We start from the raw sequence: 23,325 nt of genomic DNA on the forward strand, positions 1-23,325 counted from the left end.
TGGTGAATGTATATGCTCCATGGAGCAGATGGGGGTAAGGGGGGGGGGGGGGGTAGGGGGTAGACCCATGGAGAGCCAGACGGCCGACGGGAAGGGAATATTCGTTCTACTCTCATGTTCATAAAGTAAACTCTAGAATCGATTTTTTCATCATGAGTAGGGATTGTGTAGGCGGGGTAAAAAATACGGAGTACTCAGCGATCACCATCTCGGATCATGCCCCACACTGGGTTGATCTGCAGGTCTGCAAAGGGAGCTACCAGTGCCAGCAATGGAGGTTGGACGTGGGATTGCTAGCGGAGGAGGGGGTGTGCGAGAGACTGCGGAAGTCCATGCAGGACTACCTGCAGGTTAATGACACAGACAAAGTCTCAGCAGTGACCCTGTGGGAGGTGCTGAAGGCGGTGGTAAGGGGGGAGCTGATTTCAATTCGGGCCCACAGAGATCGAATGGACAGAGCGGAGATGGACAGACTGGTCAAGGAGATCCACCGGACAGATAGGGAATACGCAGAGGCCCCGAGGGTGGACCTACTTAGAGATAGACGGAGACTGCAGGCCGAGTTGGGAGTGTTGTCCACGAGCAAGGCAGTGGAACAACTCAGGAAGGCAAAGGATGTGGTCTATGAGCATGGGGAGAAAGCTAATAGAATGCTTGCGGAGCAACTCAGGAGGAAGGAGGCGGCCAAAGAAATAGGCAGGGTAGTGGACAGTATGGTGAACAGAGTGGATGTCCCGTCAGGACTGAACAGGGTGTTTCGAGAGTTTTACAGCAAGCTCTGTACCTCGGAACCTCCTGGGGAGCCGGAGGATATGAAGTGTTTCTTAGACGGCCTGACCTTCCCATAAGTGGGTAGGGGGCTGGTAGACGGACTGGGGGCCCCGATCAGAGCTTGACTAGGGGAGGGGTGGAACACAGGGTATCGCTGTACGCGGACAACCTGCTCCTGTACGTATCGGACCCGCTGGCTGGGATGGACAATATACTAGGAATATTGAGAGAATTTGGCAGGTTTTCAGGGTACAAACTGAACATGGCTAAGAGTGAGATGTTTGTAGTGCAGGTGAGGGGCCAGGAGAACAGGTTGAAGGGGCTGCCATTTAGGATGGTCGGAGAAAGTTTCCGATACTTAGGGATACAGGTGGCACGAGACTGGGCAGGCTGCACAAGCTAAATCTGACTAGAGTGGTGGAACAAATGAAGAGCGAGTTCAGGAGATGGGATGCACTCCCGCTGTCACTTGCGGGGAGAGTGCAGACGGTAAAGATGACAATCCTCCCAAGATTCCGGTTTATTTTTCAGTGCCTCCCGATTTTCATCCGCGGTCCTTCTTCAAAAGGGTCAACAAGATTATTATGGGCTTTGTCTGGGCGGGGAAGTCCCCGCAGGTGAAGAAAGTGATGCTTGAGAGGAACCGTAACGAGGGGGGGCGCTGGCACTGCCGAACCTCAGCAACTACTACTGGGTGGCCATCATAGCCATGGTAAGGAGTTGGATGGTGGGTACGGGGTTCATTTGGGGACGAGTGGAGGCGGCTGCGTGCAGGGGCACCAGTTTGGCAGCCCTGGTCACAGCCCCCCTACTGCTCCCGCCGGCCAGGTACTCCACCAGCCTGGTAGTGGTGGCAGCCCTGCGGATCTGGGGCCAGTGGAGGAAGCATGTACGGGAGGTGGGAGCATCGGTCTGGTCTCCGATATGCGACAACCACTGATTCGTCCCTGGGAGTATGGATGGTGGATTCTGAGCGTGGCGGCGGGCGGGGGTGGGAAAGATGGGCGATATGTTCTTGGGGGGGTGCTTCTCGATCATGAGGGCCTTGGAGGAGAAATTCGGACTAGTCAGAGGGAATGACTTTCGGTACTTGCAAGCGCGTGACTTCATACGTAGACAGGTCCCATCCTTCCCACGCCTCCCGCCAAATGGGATCCAGGACGGAGTAGTGTCTAGGGGAGAGATAGGAGAGGGGAAAGTCTCGGATATTTACTGTGAACTTATGAAAGGGGAAGAGTCCCAGACAGAGGAACTGAAGCTCAAGTGGGAGGAGAAACTCAGCGAGGAGATAGAGGAGGGAGTATGGGCGGAAGCCCTGAGTAGGGTAAATCCAACTGTAACATGTGTTAGGCTCAGCCTGATTCAGTTCAAGGTCGTCCACCGGGCCCACATGACGGTGGCCCGGATGAGTGGGTTTTTTGGTGTGGAGGATAAATGTGCTAGGTGTGCGGGAGGATCAGCGAATCCACATGTTCTGGGCATGCTCAAAACTGGGATGGATTTGCGGACGTCATGTCCCAGGTACTGAAAACTAGGATGGTGATGAGTCCAGTGGTGGCAATTTTTGGGGTCTCGGAAGACCCGGGGGTCCTTGAAGAGAGGGAGGCCGACGTCTTGGCCTTTGCTTCCCTTGTAGCCCGGCGACGTATACTGCTGGCATGGAGGGACTCAAAGCCCCCAAAGACCGAAGCATGGCTCTCGGACATGTCGAGCTTTTTAGGGCTGGAAAACATTAAGTTCGCTTTCAGAGGATCTGTATTATGGTTCGCCTGAAGGGGGGAATTAAATGTCAGCTGGGGGGGGGGGATGTAGATTAGAGTAGAATAGGAGGGATAAATAGGCGGGTACTGTTTATGAGAGAGGAGTGGTCTTTTGCACTATGTTTCTGCGTTGTGTTGATATTTGCACATTACTGTACACTGTAACTGTTTACAAAGCCAAAAATACCTCAATAAAATTGTTTATTAAAAAAAAAGATGAACAAGTTAATGCTCAGCCCCTCCCTTGGCCTTATATGGAATTGTATGGGGTTGAGGGGCTCTCTTTGGTCCTGCAATGCAAACATCTGGAAATTTGCAAGGGTGCCATCAATCGCCTTGGAAATGCCTGGTGACGGACTTCCGGTGGCAGCCATGGAGGGGTTGGTCGCACATTTGATAGCTCCCGCCTGTAACGGACTTTTGTACCTTTTCCCCCCGTTTATTTTCGGATTTTATGGGATAAAGCAGTGAAGAGTGAGACAGTAAGGAGAAATCCCCCTCCGGTGTATGGAGAATTGGGCCAGAAGTGGCCGTGTGAGACGACAAAGTCCTATAAGGGAGATGCAAGCAGAGCTGGTAACACGGGACAGCATGGCGGAGGGCAAGGGCGGGAGACGGCACAGTGGTCGACGGGGCAGCTGGTGAAGTTTTTCGAGGATTACTTCGCCAAGCTGAAGAAGGACAAGCTGAACCCAATTAAGGCTTCGATTGATCAAGTGGTTCAGAATCAGGAAACCCACAGGAGAGCGATCCAGGAGGTCGAACAAAAGTTGTCCGAGCAAGAGGAGTATATAACCGTGCTGGAAAGCAAGGTGGGAATGATGAACGACCGCCAGAAAAGAATGCAGGAGAAGCATTAGGACCTGGAGAATAGGTCCAGGAGCCAGAATCTCAGAATTGGTGGCCTCCCTGAAGGCAGTGAGGGATCGGATGCGAGGGCCTACGTGACGGACATGTTGGAGAAGTTGATGGCGGCTGAGGCGTTCCCTCGGCCCCTGGAACTGGACAGAGCACACGGAGCCCTCACGAGGAAGCCCAGAGCGAACGAACCGTCAAGGGCCATGGTGGTACGTTTTCACTGTTTCATGGACACTTTTTGCGGTGGGCCAAGAAAGAACGGAGCAGCAAGTGGGAGAACTGTGAGTTGCGCATTTATCAGGACGTGGGAGCGGATTTGGCCAAGAGGCGAGCTGGGTTCAATCGGGCAAAAACGGCCCTCTTTAAGACGGGGGTGAAGTTTGGGATACTGTACCCAGCCCATCTGTAGGTCACACATGAGGAACGGGACTTCTACTTTGAAACGCCAGGTGAAGTATGGACGTTTATTAAAGAAATAAAGCTGTAGGTGAATTAAAAGACACTTAAGCCTTGGAGAAGTACTGTGGCAGTGATTTGTGGTGCTGGATTGTAAAAATTTACATAGCTCTATGTGAAATAATGGGCTGTGTGGATGGTTAAAGGTTAATCTGTCTTGCAGGGACCTTGTTAGGGGGGGGATGTGCTTTGAATTTAGTTCTGCTTTTTGGGTGACTTTTTTTCTGAAGTGATTGTTTCTTCACTTTTTTTTTCTGTTGTTTGTTTACTAGGTAATGTGATGCTTTTAAAATGTTTATTCATGTGGGGGGGGGAGGGGAGAGAGGAGAGTACAATAGGGAGACAGACTGCTTGGTGCCAAGGGCGGGAGCTATTGAGTCAGCATGGGTCAGCTGACTCTCGGAAGCGCAGTGGGGGTGGACAGGTGTTAAGCTGGAGCTTGACTTGAGGGATTGGGTTTTTAGTGTTGTTGCTGGGGGGGGGGAGTGGGGGGGGGGGGTGGGAGCTGCTTTGCTGATGGGGGAGGAACTGTTACTAGGGGACAAATGGGAGGTCGGGAATGGCGACAGCCCGAGTGGGGACTCGAGGAAGTGGAAGGCGCGAGCTCGAGGCTGGCCTAAAAAGGGTGATGGCTAGTTGGCAGGGGGGGTTGGAAGCACCCCGTCCAGGCTGATCACATGGAATGTGAGAGGACTGAATGGGCCGGTCAAGAGGGCTCGCGTGTTCGCGCATTTGAGGGAACTGAAGGCAGACGTGGCAATGCTACAAGAGACACACCTAAAGGTTACAGACCAGATGAGATTGAGGAAGGAGTGGGTTAGCCAAGTGTTCCACTCAGGACTGGACTCAAAGACCAGGGGGCGTAGCGATCTTGATCAACAAACAAGTGGCATTCGAGGCAATGTCAGTTAGAGGGGTGCTGTGCTCTGACTGTGAGATGTGGCAGGTCCGGGAGGCTTCCAGCGTCCCGGATGGCTTCATCTGCAGAAAGTGCACCCAACTGGAGCTCCTCACAGACCGCATGGTTCGGTTGGAGCAGCAATTGGATGCACTTAGGAGCATGCAGGTGGCGGAAAGCGTCATAGATCGCAGTTATGTAAATGTGGTCACACCCAAGGTGCAGGCAGAGAAATGGGTGACCACCAGAAAGGGCAGGCAGTCAGTGCAGGAATCCCCTGTGGTTGTCCCCCTCTCGAACAGATATACCCCTTTGGATACTGTCGGGGGGGATAGCCTATCAGGGGAAAACAGCAGCAGCCAGAGCAGTGGCACCACGGCTGGCTCTGATGTTCAGAAGGGAGGGTCAAAGCGCAGAAGAGTAATAGTAATAGGGGACTCTATAGTCAGGGGCACAGATAGGCGCTTCTGTGGACGTGAAAGAGACTCCAGGATGGTATGTTGCCTCCCTGGTGCCAGGGTCCAGGATGTCTCCGAACGGGTAGAGGGCATCCTGAAGGGGGAGAGCACACAGGCAGAGGTCATTGTACATATTGGTACTAACGACATAGGCAGGAAGGGGCATGAGGTCCTGCAGCAAGAGTTCAGGGAGCTAGGCAGAAAGTTAAAAGACAGGACCTCGAGGGTTGTAATCTCGGGATTACTCCCTGTGCCACGTGCCAGTGAGGCTAGAAATAGGAAGGTAGAGCAGATAAACACGTGGCTAAACAGCTGGTGTAGGAGGTAGGGTTTCCATTATCTGGACCACTGGGAGCTCTTCCGGGGCAGGTGTGACCTGTATAAGAAGGACGGGTTGCATCTAAACCGGAGAGGCATAAATATCCTGGCCGCGAGGTTTGCTAGTGTCACACGGGAGGGTTTAAACTAGTATGGCAGGGGGGTGGGCACGGGAGCAATAGGTCAGAAGGTGAGAGCATTGAGGGAGAACTAGGGAATAGGGACAGTGTGACTCTGAGGCAGAGCAGACGGGGAGAAGTTGGTGAACACAGCGGGTCTGGTGGCCTGAAGTGCATATGTTTTAATGCAAGGAGCATTACGGGTAAGGCAGATGAACTTAGAGCTTGGATTAGTACTTGGAACTATGATGTTGTTGCCATTACAGAGACCTGGTTGAGGGAAGGGCAGGATTGGCAGCTAAACATTCCAGGATTTAGATGTTTCAGGCGGGATAGAGGGGGATGTAAAAAGGGAGGTGGAGTTGCGCTACTTGTTCGGGAGAATATCACAGCTGTACTGCGAGAGGACACCTCAGAGGGCAGTGAGGCTATATGGGTAGAGATCAGGAATAAGAAGGGTGCAGTCACAATGTTGGGGGTATACTACAGGCCTCCCAACAGCCAGCGGGAGATAGAGGAGCAGATAGGTAGACAGATTTTGGAAAAGAGTAAAAACAACAGGGTTGTGGTGATGGGAGACTTCAACTTCCCCAATATTGACTGGGACTCACTTAGTGCCAGGGGCTTAGACGGGGCGGAGTTTGTAAGGAGCATCCAGGAGGGCTTCTTAAAACAATATGTAGACAGTCCAACTAGGGAAGGGGCGGTACTGGACCTGGTATTGGGGAATGAGCCTGGCCAGGTGGTAGATGTTTCAGTAGGGGAGCATTTCGGTAACAGTGACCACAATTCAGTAAGTTTTAAAGTACTGGTGGACAAGGATAAGAGTGGTCCGAGGATGAATGTGCTAAATTGGGGGAAGGCTAATTATAACAATATTAGGCGGGAACTGAAGAACATAGATTGGGGGCGGATGTTTGAGGGCAAATCAACATCTGACATGTGGGAGGCTTTCAAGTGGCAGTTGAAAGGAATACAGGACCGGCATGTTCCTGTGAGGAAGAAAGATCAATACGGCAATTTTCGGGAACCTTGGATGACGAGTGATATTGTAGGCCTCGTCAAAAAGAAAAAGGAGGCATTTGTCAGGGCTAAAAGGCTGGGAACAGACAAAGCCTGCGTGCAATATAAGGAAAGTAGGAAGGAACTTAAGCAAGGAGTCAGGAGGGCTAGAAGGGGTCACGAAAAGTCATTGGCAAATAGGGTTAAGGAAAATCCCAAGGCTTTTTACACGTACATAAAAAGCAAGAGGGTAGCCAGGGAAAGGGTTGGCCCACTGAAGGATAGGCAAGGGAATCTATGTGTGGAGCCAGAGGAAATGGGCGAGGTACTAAATGAATACTTTGCATCAGTATTCACCAAAGAGAAGGAATTGGTAGATGTTGAGTCTGGAGAAGGGGGTGTAGATAGCCTGGGTCACATTGTGATCCAAAAAGACGAGGTGTTGGGTGTCTTAAAAAATATTAAGGTAGATAAGTCCCCAGGGCCTGATGGGATCTACCCCAGAATACTGAAGGAGGCTGGAGAGGAAATTGCTGAGGCCTTGACAGAAATCTTTGGATCCTCGCTGTCTTCAGGGGATGTCCTGGAGGACTGGAGAATAGCCAATGTTGTTCCTCTGTTTAAGAAGGGTAGCGAGGATAATCCCGGGAACTACAGGCCGGTGAGCCTTACTTCAGTGGTAGGGAAATTACTGGAGAGAATTATTCGAGACAGGATCTACTCCCATTTGGAAGCAAATGGACGTATTAGTGAGAGGCAGCATGGTTTTGTGAAGGGGAGGTCGTGTCTCACTAACTTGATAGAGTTTTTCGAGGAGGTCACTAAGATGATTGATGCAGGTCGGGCAGTAGATGTTGTCTATATGGACTTCAGTAAGGCCTTTGACAAGGTCCCTCATGGTAGACTAGTACAAAAGGTGAAGTCACACGGGATCAGGGGTGAGCTGGCAAGGTGGATACAGAACTGGCTAGGCCATAGAAGGCAGAGAGTAGCAATGGAGGGATGCTTTTCTAATTGGAGGGCTGTGACCAGTGGTGTTCCACAGGGATCAGTGCTGGGACCTTTGCTCTTTGCAGTATATATAAATGATTTGGAGGAAAATGTAACTGGTCTGATTAGTAAGTTTGCAGACGACACAAAGGTTGGTGGAATTGCGGATAGCGATGAGGACTGTCGGAGGATACAGCAGGATTTAGATTGTCTGGAGACTTGGGCGGAGAGATGGCAGATGGAGTTTAATCCGGACAAATGTGAGGTAATGCATTTTGGAAGGTCTGATGCAGGTAGGGAATATACAGTGAATGGTAGAACCCTCAAGAGTATTGAAAGTCAAAGAGATCTAGGAGTACAGGTCCACAGGTCATTGAAAGGGGCAACACAGGTGGAGAAGGTAGTCAAGAAGGCATACGGCATGCTTGCCTTCATTGGCCGGGGCATTGAGTATAAGAATTGGCAAGTCATGTTGCAGCTGTATAGAACCTTAGTTAGGCCACACTTGGAGTATAGTGTTCAATTCTGGTCGCCACACTACCAGAAGGATGTGGAGGCTTTAGAGAGGGTGCAGAAGAGATTTACCAGAATGTTGCCTGGTATGGAGGGCATTAGCTATGAGGAGCGATTGAATAAACTTGGTTTGTTCTCACTGGAACGAAGGAGGTTGAGGGGCGACCTGATAGAGGTATACAAAATTATGAGGGGCATAGACAGAGTGGATAGTCAGAGGCTTTTCCCCAGGGTAGAGGTGTCAATTACTAGGGGGCATAGGTTTAAGGTGAGAGGGGCAAGGTTTAGAGTAGATGTACGAGGCAAGTTTTTTACGCAGAGGGTAGTGGGTGCCTGGAACTCGCTACCGGAGGAGGTAGTGGAAGCAGGGACGATAGGGACATTTAAGGGGCATCTTGACAAATATATGAATAGGATGGGAATAGAAGGATACGGACCCAGGAAGTGTAGAAGATTGTAGTTTAGTCGGGCAGATGGTCGGCAGGGGCTTGGAGGGCCGAAGGGCCTGTTCCTGTGCTGTACATTTCTTTGTTCTTTGTTCTTTGAGGCAGGGAGAATCGTGTCAGACAAGCGGGGTAGGTACATAATGTTGAGTGGGAAGTTGGAGGTGGTGCAAGTGGTACTTGTGAACATATATGCTCCGAATTAGGACGACGTGGAATTTATGAGGCGGGTGTTAGGCAATATCCCAGACTTAGAGACAAATAATCTAATCATGGGAGGGGACTTCAACACAGTCATTGATCCGGAATTGGATCGGTCAAAACCCAGGACAGGGAGGAGGCCGGCTGCGGTAAAGGAATTGAAGGGTTTTATGGAACAGATGGGGGGAGTAGATCCATGGAGGTTTGCACGGCCGAGGACGAAGGAGTTTTTCTTTTTTTCACATGTCCACAAGATATACTCTCGCATCGACTTTTTTGTTCTGAGCAGGGCGCTAATACCGAAGGTGGTGGATACTGAGTACTCGGCATTTGCAGTGTCGGATCATGCCCACACTATGGGTTAGTGTGGAGAGAGGGCAACGCCCACTGTGGAGACTGGATGTGGGGTTGCTAGCAGATGAGGATGTCTGTGGGCGGGTTAACACGTCCATCCAGAACTACCTGGAAACAAATGATTCAGGGGAGGTCTCTGCAGCGACGGTCTGGGAAGCTTTGAAGGCAGTAGTCAGAGGAGAATGAATCTCGATACGGGCCCACAGAGAAAAGGTGGAACGGGCTGAGAGGGATAGATTAATGGAGGAGATACTCTAGGTGGACAAGAGATACTCGGAGACCCGGATGCGGGGCTACTGAGGGAGCGGCGGAGGTTACAGGCGGAGTTTGGGCTGTTGACTACAGGGAAAGCAGTGGAACAGTTGAGGAAGGCAAGGGGAGCGATCTATGAGTACAGGGAAAAGGCAAGCAGAATGTTGGAGCACCAGCTGAGGAAAAGGGAGGCGGCCAGGGAGATAGGTAAAGTAAAGAGTAGAGACAGTAATCCTGTCCTGAACCCAGCGGGGGTGAACGAGGTGTTTAAGGACTTTTATAGTAAATTATATGAGTCGGAACCCCCGGCTGGGGTGGAGGAGATGAGGCAGTTTCTTGATCAGTTGACGTTCCCGAGGGTGGAGGAGGACCTGGTGGAGGGGCTGGGAGCCCCAATTGAGATTGAGGAAATACTCAAGGGGCTGGAGGGCATGCAGTCGAGCAAAGCCCCGGGGCCTGACGGCTACCCAGTGGAATTCTATAAGAGGTATTTAATATATTTAATGAAGCAAGAGAGAAGGGAGTCCTCCCCCCAAAAATGTTGCAGGCCTCGATTTCATTGATCTTGAAACGGCAGAAGGATCCGGAGCAATGCGAGTCATACATGCCGATTTCTCTACTGAATGTGGATGCCAAACTGCTGGCTAAGATACTGGCCACAAAGACAGAGGACTGTGTCCCAGGGATGATAGGGGAAGACCAGACGGGATTTGTTAAGGGCAGGCAACTCGAGGCCAATGTTCGAAGGCTTCTAAATGTTATTATGATGCCCTCAGTAGGAGAGGAGGTAGAGGTGGTGGTAGCGCTGGACGCAGAGAAGACTTTTGATCGGGTGGAGTGGAATTACCTGTGCGCTGGGAAGGTTTGGGTTTGGTGAGGGCTTTATTGACTGGGTGCGGTTGCTCTATCAGGCACCAGTAGCGAGTGTGCGTACAAACTGGCTGAGGTCAGGGAACTACACCGAGGGACGAGGCAAGGGTGCCCCCTCGCCCCGTTACTGTTTGCTCTGGCCATAGAGCCATTGGCCATGGCATTAAGAGCCTCCAAGAACTGGAAAGGGCTGGTTCGGCAGGGGGGCGGGGGGGGGGGGGGGGGGGCGTGGAGTACCGGGTCTCGCTCTACGCAGATGACCTGCTTTTGTACATTTCGGACCCGTTGGAGGGGATGGGGGAAGTAATGCGAATCTTGGGGGAATTTGGCAATTTTTTGGGATATAAATTGAACAAGGGGAAAAGCGAGATGTTTGCGATCCAGGCAAGAGGGCAGGAGAAGTGACTGGGAGAGCTGCCGCTTAGAATGGTAGAGAAGATCTTTCAATAGCTGGGAATCCATGTGGCCCGGAAATGGGAGGTACTACACAAGTTGAACCTATCCCGGTCGGTAGAACAAATGGAAGGGGACTTGAAGAGATGGGACATGCTCCCGCTATCACTGGCGGGGAGGGTACAGACCGTGAAAATGACGGTCCTCTCCACATTTCTGTTTGTCTTTCAGTGCCTCCCAATCTTCATCCCTAAGGCCTTTTTCAAGTGGGTGAAGAAGATTATTTTGGGCTTTGTGTGGGCGAGTAAAACCCCACGAATGAAGAAAGTGTTGCTGGAACGCAGTCGGGGGGAGGGTGGGTTGGTGCTGCCGAACTTCTGCAATTACTACTGGGCGGCTAATAAAGCCATGATCAGGAAGTGGGTAGTGGGGGAGGGGTCGGCATGGGAGCGGATGGGGGCGGCGTCATGTAAAGACATCAGTCTGGGAGCACTGGTAACAGCACCTCTGCCGTTCTCACCGGCCCGATACTCCACAAGTCTGGTGGTAGTGGTGGCTTTGAGGATCTGGAGGCAGTGGAGGAGATATAAGAGAGTGGAGAAGCATCGATTTGTACCCCGATTTATAACAACCACAGGTTTGTACCGGGAAGGCTAGATGGCGGGTTACGGAGTTGGCAGAGGGCAGGAATTAGAAGGATGGGGGGTCTATTTATAGACGGGCGCTTTCCCAGCTTGAAAGCTTTGGAAGATAAATTTAAATTGCCAGCAGGGAATGGTTTTCGGTATTTGCAGGTGCGAGACTTCCTGAGAAAACAGGTGCCGGCCTTTCCGCTGCTGCCGCCACGGGGGATACAGGATAGAGTAGTCTCCAGTACCTGGGTGGGAGAGGGGAAGGAATCGGATATTCACCAGGAGCTTTCAGAGGCAGAGGAAACTCCGGTGGAGGAGCTTAAGGGCAAGTGGGAGGACGAGCTAGGAGGAGAGATAGAGACGGGTCTATGGTCGGATACCCTAAGCAGAGACCTCCTCACCATGCGCCAGGCTTAGCCTGATACAGTTTAAGGTAGTCCACTGAGCACACATGATAGTGGCTAGGATGAGCACGTTTTTCGGGATAGAGGATAGGTGTGCGAGGTGCGCGGGAAGCCCAGCAAATCATGTCCACATGTTTTGGGCATGCCCGAAGCTTAGAGGGTTTTGGCAGGGTTTTGCTAAGGCAATGTCCACGGTGCTAAAAACACGGGTGCTGCCGAGTCCGGGGGTAGCGATAGCGATCTTTGGAGTGTCGGAAGATCCGGGAGTTCAGGCGGCGAAAGAGGCCGACGTCCTGGCCTTTGCCTCCCTGGTAGCCCGGAGACGGATCTTGTTAATGTGGAGGGACTCAAAGCCCCCAAGTGTAGAGACCTGGGTTAGTGACATAGCTGGGTTTCTCAGTCTTGAGAAAATAAAGTTTGCCTTAAGAGGGTCAATGGTAGGGTTCACCCGGAGGTGGCAGCCGGTCGTCGACTTTCTCGGGGAATGTCAGCAGATGCAGTATTCCATGGGGGGGGGGGGATTGTTGTTGTATGGTTGAGGTGTGTGAAGATTGGGCTGTGGGGGGTAAGTGTTTATTTTACCATGTTGATGTTATTGTTTTTGTTACTGTTATAAAAATTTTCAAAACCTTAATAAAATATTATTTTTAAAAAAGGAAATGCCTGGTTAACAGACTGGATTTGGCCTATGCTCTGCATTGGGTAATGCCCAGGTGGCCCTGATGTATTTTTTGAAGGATCTCTAGCAGCAGGGACACTGGGGTGACTAGATACTCAGTGTGGACTAGGGAGTCATCTGTAATCATGATGTGCTTTTGTTGTTTGAACCAGGTTTTCTTGGTCCCTGTGGTCTATGCTAAAGCCATCCTTCTTGGCAGTATCTGCGGATGCGAGCACACTCCTCATCATGCATTTGTGGATCAGTTGGTATTTAATCGTGGTCGCTAGCAGGCATCTCCTTGTCAATTGGGAGAATGCTTCCAGTTGTTTGATGCTTTTGACATCCTGCTTTGTTAGGAGGCTCATTGTAGCCCTTGAAAATATGTCTGCTGTTGTCTGGTTTTTACCTTGGATGTTTACCAACCAGTAAGCCATAAGACCATAAGATATCGGAGCAGAATTAGGCCATTCGGCTCTTCGACTCTGCTCCGCCATTCAATCATGGCTGATGTGTTTCTCATCCCCATCCTCCTGCCTTCTCCCCGTAACCCCTGATTCCTTTGGTGAATATATTCAAGAGACGGCAAGATATAGCACTTGGGGAGAATGGGATCAAAGGCTATGGGGAGAAAGCAGGATTAGGCTAGTGGGTTGGATGATCAGCCATGATCGTGATAAATGACGGAGGAGGCTCATAGGGCCAAAATGCCTCCCCCTGCTCCTATCTTCTATGTATCGATGTGTCTATATGTATCTATGAACCTCATGAGATGCAGGGGAAACCTCAGGATTCTGGGAGGCATCTTAACTAACTCATCCTCACCCAGTAAGGAGACTCGTGGCTTGTGGTCCATTTCAATTGTAACCTTGAGGCCGATGATATAGTCTGAAAACGTTTTGCATGCCTATATGACTGTAAGGGCTTGCTTCTTGATTGCGTACCTCATCTCTTATGTCAAACAACCCTCTGCACAGGTAGTACACAAGGCAGTGACTTCCACCCAGTTGTTCCTTGAAAAGGACCGCTACCAGGCATGTGGACAAACCATCCACTGCTCTGATGGTGGGAAGGACTAGGTCACAGTGGGCCAGACTGTCAGTGGAGAGCAGCATTGCCTTGATGTAAATCAATGCTTGCTTTTGATGTGAGACCCAGCACCATGCCTGGTCTTTCTTAAGTAGATGCCTCAAGGGCTCAGTGACCTGTGCTGAATTCAGTAAATGTTTTTCCAGCTGATTCACCATCCCCAAGAATCACTGAAGGTCTGGAATTGAATATGGTGTTGGGAACTGTGGGCCTGCCATGATGTCTTTATTGCTGATGATGGGGCAGGAATCAAATTGATGTTTTGGTGTGGGTCCCCCTTACCTTATAGACATAGAACAGTACAGCACAGAACAGGCCCTTTGGCCCTCGATGTTGTGCCGAGCATTGTCCGAAACCAAGATCAAGCTATCCCACTCCCTGTCATTTTGTTGTGCTCCATGTGCCTGTTCAATAAACGCTTGAAAGTTCCTAACGTGTCCGATTCCACTATCACAGCAGGCAGTCCATTCCACAGCCTAACCACACTCTGAGTAAAGAACCTACCTCGGACATCCCTCCTATATCTCCCACCCTGAATCTTATAGCTATGCCCCCTTGTAACAGCTACATCCACCCGAGGAAATAGTCTCTGAACGTCCACTCTATCTATCCCCCTCATCATCTTATAAACCTCAATTAAGTCGCCTCTCATCCTACTCCGCTCCAAAGAGAAAAACCCTAGCTCCCTCAACCTTCCCTCATAAGACCTATCCTGCAAACTAGGCAGCATCCTGGTAAATCTCCTTTGCACCCTTTCCAATGCTTCCACATCCTTCCTATAGTGAGGTGACCAGAACTGCACACACTGCCCAAATGTATTCAAAGCTAGGAGACTGAGTCCTTCTTCAGTCTTGTTGCTGGACTGTGGGTGGTTGGTCCCTGCACAACAGTTTATTTTCGTCCCTTAAAGTATCTCTGTGCTGCTCACGGAGTTCAGATTTCCTACTATCTGGATTGTCTTTTCCAGGGTTAAATCTTCCTTTGCTTGCATGAGGTCAGAGAGTGTGTCATCTGCTAGACCTACCACTATTCTTTTTCAGATGAGTTCAGATTTTCAATCTCTATCTTTGTGACCTTCGGCCATCCTCTTCAGATAATGAATGGAAGAATCAACAGGTTCTCCTGGCTGCTGGGCTTGCTTGTTAATTGTAACTCTTGTGAGTATTTTATTGCGGAATAGATTTAAAATAATGTTGAAAGACATTCGTACATCTTCAAATTCAGCAGATGATTCATTGATTCCTTGTCTTGCAATAATGCCTTCTGCAATCGGACCTTTCAAGTAAAGTAGCGTGGCAACCTGCTCTGCTTCTGATTTTTTATCTAAACCTGACGAAATTCTGGATCTGGAGACCCTTTTCCTCCAAAGTCCCTAATATATTGCTCGAGGCCTTGAATCAGTCCAAATTGATTTGGAAGTGTGGAATTCTTCTTACTTGGACATAGGTTAACTGTAAGTCTTTATTGTCACTTAAAACAATTTCTATACAGTAAAGGATACAAGCTAGGAACTGTCTCCATGCTTGCTGGTACACACAGCTCTCTCCAACACTTGACTGACCCTGGGTGTGGGTCATGTGACCCTTTACATCACTGTGTTGGTGGAACTGTACTCAGTTCCACATTAATTTTTCACAGTAACTTCATTGCTTCATTGCAATGTTAATGTAAGCCTACTTGTGACACTATAATAAAGATTATTATTAAAACCCTATATGTGCCAGACAACAATTCTTCTGTTCCTTTCAACATTTGGTTCTGCCAGATTTTTTTCACTCTGCTGGTGGAAGTAGGATTATTATGATCACAATTATGGTTTCTGTAGACATTCTTATGGAGCTATTGTGACACAATGGTGCAATTCCTGCCTCCGGGCCAGATCATAGAACATAGATCACAGAATTTACAGTGCAGAAGGAGGCCATTCGGCCCAATATGTGTGCACCAGCCCTTACAAAGAGCACCCTACTCAAGCCCATGTACCTACCCTATCCCTGTAACGCAGTAACCCCTACTTAACCTTTTTGGACACTAAGGGCAATTTAACATGGCCAATCCACCTAACCCGCACATCTTTGGACTGTGGGAGGAAACCGGAGCACCAGGAGGAAACCCAAGCAGACACGGGGAAAACGTGCAGACTCCGTACAGACAGTGACCCAGCCCGGAATCGAACCTGGGACCCTGGAGCTGTGAAGCAACTGTGCTAACAACTATGCTACCATGATGCTCCAGGTTTATGTCTCACTTTAGGGGCGAAATTCTCCCCCAACGGCGCGATGTCCGCCGACTGGCGCCCAAAACGGCACCAATCAGACGGGCATCGCGCCGCTCCAGAGGTGCGGAATGCCCGTCATTGAGGGGCTAGGTCGGCGCCGGAGGGATTTCCGCCCCGCCAGCTGGCGGAAACAGCCTTTGTTGTCCCACCAGCTGGCGTGGAAATGACATCCCCGGGGGCGGGAGCGTCAGCAGCCGCTGAATGTTTCCCGCGCATGCGCAGTGGAGGGAGTCTCTTCCGCCTCCGCCATGGTGGAGACCGTGGCGGAGGCGGAAGGGAAAGAGTGCCCCCCACGGCACAGGCCCCCCCGCGGATCGGTGGGCCCCGATCGCGGGCCAGGCCACTGTGGGGGCACCCCCCCGGGGTCAGATCGCCCCGCACCCCCCCCCCCCCCCCCCCAGGACCCCGGAGCCCGCCCACGCCGCCTTGTCCCGCCGGTAAATACCTACTTTAATTTACACTGGCGGGACAGGCAATTTCTCGGCGGGACTTCGGCCCATCCGGGCCGGAGAATTGAGCGGGGGGGCCCGCCAACCGGCGCGGCCCGATTCCCGCCCCCGCCCAATCTCCGGTACCGGCGACTTTGGCAATCGGCGGGGGCGGGATTCACGGCGGCCAACGGCCATTCTCCGACCCGGCGGGGGGGGGTCGGAGAATGGCGCCCCTGGATTGGATGGTCAGAGAAGGTGCCTTCATAACGTGGTCAAACAGGTTCACTATCAGCATCCTTCTAGTGCACATGATAGCAAGCGCTCAGAGTGAGAGGGTTTCCTGGTCAGCAATACCACAGAAGGCAGCAGCAAAACACTGCAGTACTTCGCCAAGTATAATCAGGGACCAATCCTATGGATGTCCATTATCGCATGGGCATGGCACCTGAAGAAGGACTCAGTCTCATAGCTTTGAATACATTTGGGCAGTCACATACATTTGCTAAAAAGGAATAATCATTGTCCATTTGCAAGATTCCAGTAGTGACTTTGCAGCAATTTAACACTGGAGGAACGTTCATTGCTTTAAGATGAAACTTCCTCTCCTATCTCAGTAGGAAATCCCGCCTTAGAGACCTGCCAACTATTCAGGTGGACGGCAGCTGTGTAGTCCCGGTAGGGTCACTGGGAGCCGTCCATTGTTGGGACTACAAGCAATTCCGCCACTCTTTAGGAGCCCAGGTAAGTCTGGGGTTGAAGGGTCTCGGCAAGGCTGGTGAGGAGGTGGGGGCTGGCTTCAGGAGGCTGGGGGGGGGGGGGGGGGGGGGGGTCATTCCGATTGACCCCAAGGGGCCTGCAAAGGAGGTTCTCCACCCACCCTCTGCCCAAATGACATTGATCCACACAACTTAAGTTACCAGTCTTCCGACATGATGTGGGCCTCACCCTGCTGTGGGTAAAATACTGGCAGTCGTGGGTTGAGGCCTCTAAGGACCCATTAACTGACCATTTAAGGGCCTCAACAGACCCAACGTGCATCCCCCCTTCCTAACAAGACAACATTTCAGACAGGCGGGGGGTAGAGGGGGGCTGGTGGAGGGGTCGTGAGTAGATGATGGGATGGCCTCTCCTGGCGGGAAATGTAAAGCTCTGCCAAAATGTTTGCTCGCTTGTTTTCAACCTTTGGTCAATTAATACCAACAGAAAATAATCACCGATATCAATGGTCTAAAATAAGTCAGTAACTTTTTAAACAATACACCATCTTGATGCATTCTCACATGACACATTAAATTACAGTAAATGATTTGATTAAATATGTCTTTTGGAAATTAGTCAGAACTACATTCAAATTGGGAATGGATTATTAACTATTACTGGAAGTAGACTCAAATATAAAGAATGGCGTGACATTTTAACTGCAACTGTCCTTTCAAACTATCATTATTTGACATTTATACCGGCAATCAAATATTGAGCGTAAATCCTATTTGCATGAGGAGTTGGCTCTGTATTTAAAGTTTTGAAGCTTTGATTACATGAAAGGCCGTAATGTCACAAAGAGGATTGTTTAGCTTATCATAGATTCCCTACAGTGTAGAAGGAGGCTATTTGGCCCATCAAATCTGCGCCGAACTCGGAAAGAGCATTCTACCTCGGTCCAATTCCTCCCACCCTATCCCCATTACCCTGTAACCCCACCTAACTTTTGGACACTAAGGGGCAATTTAGCATGGGCAATCCACCTAACCTGCACATCGTTGGACTATGGGAGGAAACCGAAGCACCCGGAGGAAATCCACGCAAACACGGGGAAAATGTGCAAACTCCACCCAGACAGTCACCCAAGGTTGGAATCGAACCCGGGTTCCTGGCGCTGTGAGGCATCAGTGCTAACCACTGTGCCATCGTGTCGCCCACACCTTATATTTTTATTGTTGATTTCATTCTTGAATTGAATATTTGAAAACATTGGTTTATTTGAAGGTGCGGGTCTGGAAAGGTTTATGGGTCACGTTAAGTTAACCTGTCTGGCAGAAAACTGTCTAGTTCACAACTTTTGTTCCACATTTTGTGCAATTTTACATTCCATTGATTTCAGTGGAGAATAAAATCACACAATGGATAAAAATGGGTGACTTACACACAACAGCCAATTACCGTCTATTGGGAAGGTTACATTAGTTTTTAGAAACATAATGTCAATATAACAATGTTGCTAAAATTATTAATCTAGGAAATGGTCCTTCTGGGATATGTCTTTCCTATCTGCTCTCTGGATATAGACCATACATGGCATCAGAGGCTGTACATCCGAACCCAGTCCTTCATAACAAGCTGGAAGAAGGAAAGCATTTTTCTCTTGTAGATCAGGTCAGTGCGATGACAGCATGCTGTGTATTTGTGTATTCAATTGTGTTTATTTTGTATTTCGTATTCATAAGTTTGGATTTAATTTAAGGAGCTTATCAAAAGTGCAAGAATAGAATCCTCTCTTAACTCTGTAAACTCTGCCACAGGGCCTTCTTTTTCTAGTTCCCTTGGCATCTTCTGTCAAAATGTACATTCACTTGTGAAGAGGACCCTTGTCAAACATGAACCTTTTGTGGACAATCGCATTGATATTTTGACCTGACAGAAAAGTAACTGAGGGGTAATGACACCATTCCTCTGAATGAAAATCTTCCACCTTGCTATTCCTTCAACCACCTACCTCACTCAACCCATCTTAGTAGTGGTGCAGTGTAGCCTTTATCTCTAAATCCCACCTTGTCCTGTACCCCTACTCCTTTGTCCCCCATCTACTCCTGCTTTAAGCATCTCAACTTGTTCCACCCTTCTAACCTCTTATTTAACCTCCTTGTTCTTTACCTGCGCATCCAGATTTCTTCCCTCTATCTTTACGCTGAGCTATTTCTCATTTTTGATGATTTTAACCTTCAGCTCCACTCCCTTGTTTTCTTTCCACTCACCACCCTCCTTTCCTCCCTAGATCTCTCCCTTTATAAAACCTCTCCTATACATGTAGAATACCACTTTCGATTTTGCCATCTCACACAGTCTCATTAACCCTATCACTACTGACATGGAAAAGGTGATCTTTGATAATTTTCTTATATTTCTCTCAACTCATATTCCTCTTCCCCCTCTCCCTTCTCAGCATTTCTTTCTGTGTCTAACCCTGGAAAAAGCTCTCTCTCAAGTAACTTACCTCTGCAATCTCAAAGTACTAACTGTCTGTGTTTGGCCTTTTAATTCAACATGGCAGCTCGGCAGCTGTTGGTTTGCTAAATCATACCTGTGTCCACCACCATTGATGCCCTTGTCCGCACTAGGGGACTTTCTCACCCGAATTGTTTCCCTCGGGAAACGTTCTCCCACCGGAGGAGAATTACACCCGATTTATGTTCGCCCTGGGAAAGCAAATGGGGAAGTAATTCCGTACCGCTTGCCATGCAAATTTATGAATGGCGAGGAATACAAGGGATTCCTGAGGGAATCCCACTTTCGGACCGCCATTTTGAGCAGGTTGCCCGATAGCGAGATCCTGCACCACGAATCAGCTCGCACCCCCGGATTGCCTGGGTGTCCCCCCTTCCCCCAAGTATGGGCTAACTACATCAAAGAGTGGTACATGCATTTCAATCACTCGCTTGAGGGATTGGAATGCACTTAGTGATTGGGCAGCACGGTAGCATAGGGGTTAGCACAGTTGCTTCACAGTTCTTGTGTTCCAGGTTCAATTCCCGGCTTGGGTCACTGTCTGTGCAGAGTCTGTACGTTCTCCCCGTGTCTGCATGAGTTTCCTCCAGGTACTCCGGTTTCCTCCCACAGTCCAAAGATGTGTGGGTTAGGTGGATTGGCCATGCTAAATTGCCCTTAAGTGTCCAAAAAGGTTAAGTGGGGGCTACTGGGTTACGGGGATAGTATAGATACGTGGGCTTGAGTGGGTGCTCTTTGTAAGGGCTGGTGCAGACTCGATAGGCCAAATGGCCTCCTTATGCACTGTAAATTCTATGTCTATGAATGTACTTACCTCTCTTTGATGTGGTTGATGTTTGAAAACATTGGGATTTCAGCACTTAAGAGTCACTCATCCATGAAGAGAGATGAATGAATCAAGGCTGCACCTGTTTTGTGAAAGCTGTCAATCACAGCCCACTATTAAAAATTAATGAATGATATTGGTATTTATTGTCACATGTACCGAAGTACAGTGAAAAGTATTTTGCTGCGGCCAAGGCTTGTAGCTAATGAATCTGAGGAGTTGTAACACAGGTCACAGCTGTTTCCCTTCCAGGAATGAACACGTGGAGCTTCCAGGTAAGTATTAGAGCTGTATTGTTTTCACTGCCTCTGTCTGGACTGCTCTCTAGCTTCCAGACAGGTGTCTCTTTTTCTGGGGCGTGTCTTTGGGAGGGAGTGGGTAGGCGATCCTTTAGTCATGGGGGTCACTGTGGGGGTTCCTTTAGTTAGAGGGTCACTGTGGGGGGTTCATTTTGTTTGGGGGTCTCTGTGGGCATGCCTACAGTTAGGGGGTCGCTGTGAGGGGTTCCTTCAGTTAGAGGGGTCCTGGGGGGTCTCCCTAAATGGGGGTCTCTGGGAGAGGGGGTGGGGGGGGGGGGTGTGGCACATTGTGAGGGGTAAGATGGCCCTTGGATTGACTTGGGAGGGCAACTCCCTTAAGGGATTACCCGCTTGGTCCATCACGAGAACCACCACGTCAGGCTCATGTTTGGTGAGACCTGGAAGAATCCCAGTCCAGGGGCCGAGAATCGCGGACAGCTGGAGATTTGGGTGCTGAGCACATTAAAAGAGACCCATTAAGACCCATTTCCATTCATATACATGCTTACACTGGCATGCAGGCGTTCCCAGCAGGGGTGGTCGGACATCACTTTTTGATTTGCGGCCGCCAAAGCCAGTCTCCGGTCCCGATTTACCGATGCTCCGTCCCAACGGGAAATGAGCTTCAGGCGTCCCAAGACCGCAAATTAACCCATTCATCTTTACCCCTTAAGTCAAGGGAGGCCTATTTGATGGTCTTTGACAAACAACTGGTTTAACCATTGCAGATCAGGTGAGACAGCTTCTGCTCTCCATTACTAAAACAGGCCACAATAAAAGATCATCAAAGGAGATAAAGATAATACTCAGCTTCATCAACACTAACTGCCTTCATAAACCACCCTCCCCTGCATTATCTACCTTCACATCCAACAGTGTGTGCTGAGCTTATGGACTTCTTTGTTACTAAGATTGAAACCATCTGATCAGCTGCTTCCCCCAATTGCCCTAGCCCACTGGACCTAATTTCCTCTAAGGTGCTTCCTTGCTCTAGCCCTGAATTTGCATCTGTCTCTATTTTCTTTCCTTTCTGCCCAAGCTCACCCTGTCAGCAAGGCCTACCTCTCAATTCCTTGACTTTATTTGTATTAAACTGATGATCTTCAACTTTCCTTCCTGGCTGCTATGTTAGCTGACGTCAATGGTTCTCTCTCCTCAACTATATAGGAATGATCAATGTACCTTTCTTTTTTACAGGATCTGGAATACTTAACTGAAGGTCTTGAAGGCAGGTCATCCAACCCTGTGGCACTTCTCTTTGACACCCTTCATCACCCTGATGCAGACATTAGATTTGATTACCCATCAGTCCTAGACTGGAAGTTAGAAAAACACAAGAGCATTCCTCATTTGGTGCTGGGAAGGGGCCCACCAGGTGGTGCATGGCATGTTAGTACCTTATTTCATATGAAATGTAACATTGTATAGTATATTCAATGATAATTAGATATGCTAAAATTACATATTGAGAGTGGAAGATAATTACTTAGGTTACAGTGGGAATATGAGATATAATAATCTTTATTGTTACAAGTAGGCTCACATTAACACTGCAATGAAGTTACTATGAAAAGCCCCTAGTTGCCACATTCCGGTGCCTGTTCGGGCACACAGAGGTAGAATTTAGAATGTCTAATTCACCTGACAGCACGTCTTTCGGGACTTGTGGGAGGAAACCGGAGCACCCAGAGGAAACCCACGCAGACACAACGAGAACGTGCAGACTCCGCACAGACAGCGACCCAAGCCAGGAATCGAACCTGGATCCAGGCGCTGTAAAGCAACAGTGCTTACCACTATGCTACCGTGCTGCCCTCCACATAAGGGTAGATTTTATAAATGAGCACTCTCGGCATAGAACTTCACACAACAAGCACACTGGTGGAGAGCAGGTAGGGTTTTGGAACAGGATCCCAGAGGGGAATTAAAAGATCAGTCATCAGTGATAGAATTCCTACAGTGCATTAACCCTCTGAAAGAGCACCCCCTATCTAGGCCCACTACCCCGCCCTATCTCTGTAACCCCATCTAACCTGCATGTCTTTGGACTGTGGGAGGAAACTGGAGCACCTAGAGGAAATCCATGCAGACACGGGGAGAACGTGCAAACTCCACACAGACTGGGTCACTCAAGGCCGGAATTGAATCCGGGTTCCTGGCGCTATGAGGTAGCAGTGCTAACCACTACCACCATGCCACCCAATTCCATATTTAAATTTCACCTGCTGCCACAGTGGGATTTGCACCCGTGTACCCAGAGCATTGATGGAGCCTTTGGATTATTAGTCTAGTGATATTTCCATTACACTACCGACCCTTGGGACAGATGAAGAGAGAGCTGCACAGAAATCCAGAAAGTTTAGAAAAAAAGCAGTGTGTTCCAATCCTGGAAGTTAATATATATATTTTTTAAATTTAGAGTACCCAATTATTTGTTTCCAACTAAGGGGTAATTTATCGTGGCCAATCCATCTAACAGGCATCTTTGGCATGTGGGGTGAAACCCACTTAAACATGGGGAGAGTGTGCAAACTGACAGTGACCCAGGGCCGGGATTGAACCCAGGTCCTCATCGCTGTAGACAATAGTGCTAACCATTGCGCCACCATGCCGCCTCTCGAGGTTAATATAAAGATAGGGAAAACTGATACGGAAAACTGGTTAAATTCCAAGATAGGGAACAGAATTTTAAATTGAATAAACTGGGTGTCAGGCAGCCAGTGTTGGTTAATGAGAGTAGAGTTTATCAGAAAGCAAGAAGAACATTGAGTAATCAAATCTTAATTGACAAAAGCAACAAGTGGAAGAATAAAGGTTTCATTTCCGTGTG

General features: G+C 49.4%; 1 protein-coding gene across 13 annotated transcripts in view; it reads left to right on the forward strand.

The window, feature by feature from the left end:
* osgin2 (oxidative stress induced growth inhibitor family member 2) overlaps positions 1-23,325 on the forward strand; it is an 80,687-nt gene that overhangs the window by 46,887 nt on the left and 10,475 nt on the right. For 5 of the 13 annotated variants that reach the window (XM_072467978.1, XM_072467968.1, XM_072467966.1 and 2 more), the window contains 2 exons: positions 18,385-18,521; positions 21,693-21,884. In XM_072467978.1, the coding sequence (XP_072324079.1) occupies positions 18,385-18,521; positions 21,693-21,884 (329 nt within the window). Of the gene's footprint in view, positions 1-14,479; positions 14,597-16,762; positions 16,890-18,384; positions 18,522-21,692; positions 21,885-23,325 lie in introns of all 13 variants that reach the window. The other 8 variants (XM_072467973.1, XM_072467974.1, XM_072467972.1 and 5 more) reach the window with 8 other exon arrangements.

Source organism: Scyliorhinus torazame, chromosome 11 (genome assembly GCF_047496885.1).
Source record: "Scyliorhinus torazame isolate Kashiwa2021f chromosome 11, sScyTor2.1, whole genome shotgun sequence".
NCBI lineage: Eukaryota > Metazoa > Chordata > Chondrichthyes > Carcharhiniformes > Scyliorhinidae > Scyliorhinus > Scyliorhinus torazame.